Here is an 8,451-nt window from a genome sequence, read left to right as displayed (position 1 = left end):
GGCTTGAGCCACCGCGCCCGGCCCTTTTTTTTTTTTTTTGAGACAGAGTTTTGCTCCTGTTGCTTAGACTGGAGTGCAATGGCGCAATCTCGGCTCACTGCAACCTCCACCTCCTGGGTTCAAGCCTCCTGGGTTCAAGCGATTATCCTGTCTCAGCCTCCTGAGTAGCTGGGTTTACAGGTGCCCGCCACTATACCTGGCTAATTTTTTTTTTTAGTAGAGATGGGGTTTCACCACGTTGGCCAGGCTGGTCTCGAATTCCTGACCTCAGGTGATCCCCTCATCTTGACCTCCCAAAGTGCGGGGATTATAGGCGTGAGCCACCGAGCCTGGCCTTCTAAAACTTTTTTTAAGGATTAGCTGGGCATGGTGGCATGTGCCAGCTACTCAGGAGGCTAAGGCAAGAGGACTGCTTGAGCTCATGGGTTCGAGGCTGCAGTAAGCCATGATTGTGCCACTGCGTTCCAGCCTGGGTGACACAGTGAGATCCCGTGTCTTAAAAAAAAAAAAGCTAAGTTAGCCACTAGCATGTGAACCTTTATGTGCCATGCATATTCTCATTTAACCCAATACCACCTGAAAACACATCATTATTCCTAGACTATGGATACAGAGGTGGCATATGCTTGTTTAAGATCATCGAGCCAGTGGATGCCATGTTTTCAAGAAGGCTGGGCAGGCCAGGCACGGTGGCTCACACCTGTAATCCCAACACTTTGGGAAGCTGAGGCAGGAGGATCGCTTGAGGCCAGGAATCGAAGACCAGCCTGAGCAACATGGCAAGACTCCATCTCTACAAAATAAAAAAAAAGGAATAAAAAAGGAAGGCCAGGCCCAAACTTCTCTGAATTGGGTCTAACATCATGAGGCCAGGTACTTTCGTAACTTCACTTCCATTCCATTTTAAATCAAGTTTTATCTTGGGAGGATACTGGCACAGATGATTCAAGAAGATATATACCCACTAACTGGTTAAGAAGTGGTTTGACTATAATCCCAGCACTCTGGGAGGCTGAGGCGGGTGGATCATTTGAGGTCAGGAGTTTGAGACCAGCCTGGCCAACATGGAGAAACCCCAACTCTACTGAAAACACAAAAATTAGCTAGGCATGGTGGTGTGCACTTGTAATCCCAGCTACTCAGGAGGCTGAGGCAGGAGAATCACTTGAACACCGGAAGTGGAGGTTGCAGTGAGCTGAGATCACGCCACTGCATTCCAGCCTGGGTGACAGAGCGAGACTCCATCTCAAAATAAAAAAGTAGTAGTTAAGGCATGGTGGCTCATACCTGTAACCCTAACCTTTGGGACACAGAGGCAGGAGGATTGCTTAAGGGCAGGGGTTTAAGACCAACCTGGGCAATATGGTGAAACCTCATGTATACAGAAAAAACTAAGAAAGTCAGTTGGGCATGGTGGTGGTCGCCTATGGTCCCAACTACTCAGGAGGCTGAGGATCCCTCGAGCCCAGGAGTTCAAGGCTACAGTGTGTTATAATTGTGCCAGGGCACTCCAGCCTGGACAACAGAGTGAGACTCATCTCTAAAAATAAAATTTTTTTTTTTTTGAGACAGGGTCTCACTCTGTCACCCAGGCTGGAGTGTAGTAGCACGATCTCGGCTCACTATATACAGCCTCAATTTCTCGGGTTCAAGTGATACTCCCACCTTAGTCTCTTGAGTAGCTGGGACTACAGGCACATGGCACTACTCCTGGCTAATTTTTGTATTTTTAGTAGAGATGGGTTTTTGCCATGTTGCCCAGGCTGGTCTCAAACTCCTGGTTCAAGAGATTCATCTGCCACTGCCTCCCAAATTGCTGGGACTACAGGCGTAAGCCACAGCATCCAGCCTTCAAAAAAAAAGTGGGGGGTCGAACCAAATATCCATCCCTCCCTAAAGACCCAAATCACAACTGGCCTGGCCCAACCAGGCCAGTTAACAAGCCCAAGGAAATAGAAAAATGGCAAAGAGTGCTTTCACAAATTCAGCTGGAAGTGTCCAGGCCTGGTGAGGGTTCCTATGCCTCATGCACACCTCACTTGAACAAGTTGTCAGGAATGAATTGATGGCGTTCATGGACAAGGGGCTGGGACCACTGCTCCCACTGATCCTGTGCACGGAAGTCGGATAGAGGCATGAATTGCTAAACCCAGGGCCTCCAACATTAGACGCACACACTAAACAACACACCCATGAACACACACAAACACACACGAAAGTGTAGCCGGTTCTCAATAGCAAGACTTCTCTGATGCCCACGGCTCACAGGCACAGATTTACAGGAAAAGACCAACCATGCAGCCTTCACGCTTCCTGAGCCCTGCGCGGCATTGCACAGTTAAAGTTCCTGCCATAACACAGACTTTCCCAAGCAGCAAGGAACACACAGTCCCAAGTGACAGAATGAGTCCCCCCTACGGAAGGCTGGGCTCTCAAATATGAGCCAGCCCAGCCCGGGCCCCGACCAGTGACGTCCGTCTCTGGAGGCCGCCATCGGGATGCTCAGCTTTGGGGGAAAGGCACTGAGGGACCCCCCACCAGAGAAGCGCCACCGGGGACCGGGCTGGACACCGGAAGTGGAGGCCGAAGTGCCGGTGCCCGAGGGGTGTCCGTTGGCCGCGGGCTGCCCACTTCCTGTGCTACCAAGCTGGAAGCAGGAGCCCGGCCCACCGCTGCTTGGAGAAGGGGACCCCGGAGACGAACCCAAAGCTTGCTGTATTTGGGGATCAAAAGAGAACCCCCACCCTGCCTAGTTTCTAGCCACCAGGGAGCTACGGGGGAATCCACAGCCCATTTTGGCGCCAAACAGCCAGGGCACGCGCGACCGGAAGTGCCACCCTGCCCGCGCCAACTGCCGCTGCGCGCCGCACCACCCCACGCATGCGCGCCCGTCTGTCAGCAGCGGCCACCGGCCACCCCGAGGGGAAGCGACCCCCCACCCAGCGCCCTGCCTGGCCCCCCGAGTCCGCGTTCCCCCCATGGTACCTACCGCCTGCGGACATCGTCGGGCAGTGAGATGGCCGGGACGGCCAGTGTGGGCACCCGGGCTGGGGCGGTACGCGCCGGCATCTCGGAGGCTGCAGCAGACGCGACGGCGGCAGCGCAGGCGCCCCGGCTTTTCGCGCGGAAACCGATGGGGAGGGGCGATGAGCGGAGGCGGCGTCTACCACCCCAGTCCGGGCGCGGGGAGGGGGGAGCGGATGTACCAAAAGGAAAGAGGCGATACCCTGTGCAGAAGGATGGAACGGAGCAGGCCATGCCCAGGGACCACGCATGCGCGAGGCGGGCACGCACCCCCGCGGGGAGCAGTGGGCTCGTCCAAGCTCCACGGTTTGCTGGGAGGTGGGCACGGTGCCCGAGGCATTCATTCATTCATTCTTTCAGGTGTGATGGGGATAAAGCAGCAAGTAGCCCCCAAGGGCTTGTGAGAGCCCTTGAGTAAAGTCCTCAGTTCCAGTTCAGCCTCTATCTATTTGCTGGCTATACGACCTTGGATGGGTCACTAGGACTCAGCCTCTGTGTCCTCATCTGTAAAACGGGGTAATTGCACCTACTCTAGAAAATCTTGAGTATGCACAGAATTTGTAGCTAGTACCAAGAATCTCACAGTGTATAGAGACCCGTACCACTTCTATACCCAGTGTGTGTGGGGTTTTTTGTTCCCCTTTTTAAGCACCACGTGGCTCATGCCTGTCATCCCAGTACTTTGGAAGGCCAGGGCAGGAGGATCGCCTGAGTCCAGAAGTTTTAGACCAGCCTGGGTAACATGGAGAAACCACATCTTTTATTTTTATTTTTTTTTTTTTGAGACGGAGTCTCTCTCTGTCGCCCAGGCTGGAGTGCAGTGGCGCGATCTCGGCTCACTGCAAGCTTCGCCTCCCGGGTTTATGCCATTCTCCTGCCTCAGCCTCCTGAGTAGCTGGGACTATAGGCGCCCGCCACCACACCCGGCTAGTTTTTTGTATTTTTAGTAGAGATGGGGTTTCACCGTGGTCTCGGTCTCCTGACCTTGTGATCCGCCCACCTCGGCCTCCCAAAGTGCTGGGATTACAGGCGTGAGCCACCGCGCCCGGCCAGAAACCACATCTTTTAAAAGAAAAAAAGAAAAACAAAAATTAGCTAGGCGTAGTGGCGTGTGCCTGTAGTACAACTACTCCAGAGGTTGAGGCAGGAAGGTCGCTTGAACCGGAGAGGCAGAGATTATAGTGAGCCATGATTGCACCACTGCATTCCAGCCTGGGAGACAGAGCAAGACCTTGTCTCAAAAAAATAAAATAAAAGTAAAATAAATTAAGAAGCACTATGCCAGGCTCAGTGGCTCACGCCTGTAATCCCAGTGCTTTGAGAGGCCCAGGTGGGAGGATCACTTGAGGTTAGGAGTTCAAGACCAGCCTGAGCAACATAGGGATACCCCATCTCTACAAAAAATACAAAGATTTGCTGGGCATGGTGACATACACCTGTAATCCTACCTACTCAGGAGGCTGAGGTGGGAGGATGGCTTAAGCCCTGGCAGTGTAGGCTGCAGTGAGCTATGATTGGGCCACTGGACTCCTGCCTGGGCGACAGGGTAAGACCCTGTCTCACTCTGTCACACCGGCTGAAGTGCAGTGGTGAGATCTCGGCTCACTGCAAACTCTGCCTGCCAGGTTCAAGCGATTCTCATGCCTCAGCCTCCCTAGTAGGCTGGGATTACAGGCATACTACACCACGCCTGGCCAATTTCTGTATTTTTAGTGGGAGAGACAAGGTTTCACCATGTTGGCCAGGGTAGTCTGGAACTCCTTACCTCAAGCAATCCACTTGCCTCAGCCTCCCAAAGTGCTGGGATTATAGGCCTAAGCCACCGCAACCGGCCGGAATTTTTTTTTTTTTTTTTAAGCACCAGAACACGGGGGAAAGATTGTGTCTTTAACAAATGGTGCTGAGATAACTGTATAACCACACATAAAAGAATGAAGTTGGACCCTTACCTTACACCATATACAAAAAACACAAAATTGATTAAAGACTTAAACATAAGACCTGAAACTATAGTGCTCCTAGAAGAAAACATGGGGAAAAGTTTCATGACATTGGATTTGGCAATGATTTCTTGGATATGACAGCAAAACACAGGCAACAAGAGAAAAGATAGACAAATGGGTTTGCATCAAACTTAAGGATAGCTATACAGCAAAAGAAATGACCAACACAGTGAAAAGGCAACCTACAGGATGGGAAAAAAAAAAAAAAGTTTGCAAACTATATTATCTGGTAAAGGGTTAATATCCAGAATATAGGAAAAATTACAGCCAGGCACAGTGGTCATGCCTGTGATCCCTGTACTTTGGGAGGCCCAGGCAGGCAGATCGCTTGAGCCCAGCAGTTTTAGACCAGCCTGAGCAACATGGCGAAACCTCATCTCTACCAAGAAAAGAAAAAAAATTATATAAAAAATAAATCACTACTGGTCAGGCTCGGTGTCTCACGCCTGTAATCCCAGCACTTTGAGAGGCCAAGGCAGGTGGATCACCCGAGGTCAGGAGTTTGAGACCAGCCTGGCCAACATGGTGAAACACTGTCTCTCCTCAAAATATAAAAATTTGCTGGGCATGGTGGCACACACCTATAATCCCAGCTACTCGGAAGGCTGAGGCAGGAGAATCGCTTGAACCCAGGATGTGGAGGCTGCAGTGAGCCGAGATCACACCATTGCACTCCACCCTGGGAGACAAGAGAGAAACTCTGTCTCAAATAAATAAATAAAAATTTAAAAAATAAAAAATAAATTACTACAATGCAACAACAAAACTCGATTTAAAATGAGCAGATGGGTTGGGTACGGTAGCTCACGCCTGTGATCCCAGCACTTTGGGAGGCCGAGGCGGGCAGATCATGAGATCAGGAGGTCAAGACCATCCTGGCTAACATGGTGAAACCCCATCTACTAAAAATCCAAAAATTCGCTGGGCGTGGTGGCAATTGCCTGTAGTCTCAGCTACTCAGGAGGCTGAGGCAGGAGAATGGTGTGAACCCGGGAGGCGGAGCTTGCAGTGAGCCGAGATCATGCCACTGCACTCCATCCAGCCTGGGCAACAGAGCGAGACTCCATCTCAAAAACAAACAAAAAGAGCAAATGACTTCAATACATACTTTCCCAAAGAAGATACGTGAATAGAAAACAAGCATATGAAAAGATGCTCAACATCACTGGTCATCAGGGAAATGCAAATCAAAACCACAATGAAATATCCCTAAGACCCCTTAGAATGGCCACTGTCAAATAATAAGTGTTGGTGAAAATGTGGAGAAATTGGAACCCTTATGCACGGTTGAGAGTCAAATAAAATGGTGGAGCTGCTATGAGAAACTGTGGAAGTTCCTCAAAAAATTAAAAATAGAATTATCATATGATCCAGCAATCCCATTTCTGGATATAAATTCAAAAGAATTGAAAAGAGGATCTTAAAGAGATATTTGCATACCCATCTTCATTGCAGCATTAGTCACAACAGCCAAGAGATAGAAAAAAAAAAAAAAAAAGATCATATTGCTTCTAAGAGATGGAGTCTTGCTATGTTGCCCAGGCAGGTCTCAAACTCCTTGGCTCAAGGCATCCTCCTACCTCAGCTTCTCAAGTAGCTGGGACTACAGGTATGTGCCACCATAATGGGCTAATTTTTTATATTTTTTGTAGAGACAGGATTTTTCCATGTTGCCCAGGCTGGTCTCGAACTCCTGAGCTCAAGCAATCTGCCGGCCTTGGCCTCCCAAAGCACTGGGATTACAGGTGTGAGCCACTGCAGCCAGCCTAATTCAGTCTTTAAAAAAGAAAAAGTGGCCAGGTGCAGTGGCTCATACCTGTAATCCCAACACTTTGGGAAGTCAAGGCAGGCAAATCACCTGAGGTCAGGAGTTCGAGACCAGCCTGACCAACATGGAGAAACCCCATCTCTACTAAAAACACAAAATTAGCCAGACGTGGTGGCTCATGCCTGTAATCCCAGCTACTCCGAAGGCTGAGGCAGGAGAATTGCTTGAACCCAGGAGGTGGAGGTTGAGGTGAGCCAAGATTGCACCATTGCATTCCAGCCTGGACAACAAGAGAGAAACTGTCTCAAAATAAATAAATAATATAAAAGTAAAAATACAAAATTAGCTGGGTGTGGTGGCACACACCTGTAATCCTAGCTACTGAGGAGGCTAAGGCAAGGCAAGCACTTGAACCTGAGAGGTGGAGGTGGCAGTGAGCCAAGATCCCACCACTGCACTCCAGCCTGGGTGACAAAACTGAAACTCTGTCTCAAAAAAGAAAAAAGAAAAAAAATTTTTTTTTTTTTTTTTTTTTTTGAGAAGGAGTCTCACTCTGTCGCCCAGGCTGGAGTGCAGTGGCGCGATCTCGGCTTACTGCAAGCTCTGCCTCCCGGGTTCACGCCATTCTCCTGCCTCAGCCTCCCAAGTAGCTGGGACTACAGGCGCCCGCCGCCATGCCCAGCTAAGTTTTTGCATTTTTAGTGGAGATGGGGTTTCACTGTGTTAGCCAGGATGGTCTCGATCTCCTGACCTCGTGATCCACCCACCTCAGCCTCCCAAACTGCTGGGATTACAGGTGTGAGCCACCGCGCCTGGCCTGAAAAAATATCTTATTATACGCTGCAACATGGATGAACCTTCAGGATATTACGCTCAGTGAAAACTTAATCACACAAAGACAAAATACCGTACGATTCCACTTATGAAGCATCTAAAATAATCAAAATCTTAGAAACAGAAAGTAGAATAGTGGTTACCAAGGACGGAGGAAGGAGGAAAAGGAGTCACTGTTCAAGAGTTTCAGTTTTACAAAACGATTCCAGAGATCTGTTGCACAACAATATGTATATACTAAACTGCACACTGAAAACTTTATAAGATGGTAAAGAAAATACTATTAGTAAACGGGGCTAAGGTGAGACAGAGTCTCGCTCTATCAGACAAGCTGGAGTGCAGTGGCACAATCTCGGCTCACTGTAACCTCCACTTCCTGGGTTCAAGCGATTCTCCTCCCTCAGCCTCCTGAGTAGCTGGGATTACAGGTGCGCACCACCATGCCTGGCTAATCTTTGTATTTTTAGCAGAGAGTGTTTTGCCGTGTTGGCCAGGCTTGTCTTGAACTCCCGACCTCAAGTGACCCGCCCACCTCAGCCTCCCAAAGGGCTGGGATTACAGGCATGAGCCACGGCACCCAGCCCTAAAAGGTACTTTCCCTTCAACAATAAGAAGCACCAAAAGGAGTTTAAAATTCAGGCATATTTTACATTTTTGTATTACAAAATATTTGTATTATAAAATTCACAAGTGAATGTGTTTATATGCATGTACACACTCACGCACACACAGTTCCCCCAACAGCTGGTGGGGAAGGGTCATTTTGGCCAGAAGCGAACCCTCACACAGAACCCCCGTTTGCTATAAATTACTCACACATGG

At 49.5% G+C, this 8,451-nt stretch overlaps 1 protein-coding gene across 1 annotated transcript in view; it reads right to left on the bottom strand.

The window, feature by feature from the left end:
* DNMT1 (DNA methyltransferase 1) overlaps positions 1-3,263 on the bottom strand; it is a 67,055-nt gene extending 63,792 nt beyond the window's left edge. Inside the window, 1 exon segment of the mRNA XM_017880030.1 lies at positions 2,990-3,263. Coding sequence (XP_017735519.1) covers positions 2,990-3,258 — 269 coding nt within the window. The 5' untranslated portion in view covers positions 3,259-3,263.
* Positions 3,264-8,451: the final 5,188 nt, after the last annotated feature.

Source organism: Rhinopithecus bieti, unplaced genomic scaffold (assembly GCF_001698545.2).
Source record: "Rhinopithecus bieti isolate Rb0 unplaced genomic scaffold, ASM169854v2 scaffold_10589, whole genome shotgun sequence".
Classification (NCBI taxonomy): Eukaryota; Metazoa; Chordata; class Mammalia; order Primates; family Cercopithecidae; genus Rhinopithecus; species Rhinopithecus bieti.
This window is presented reverse-complemented; position numbering and strand designations above follow the sequence as displayed.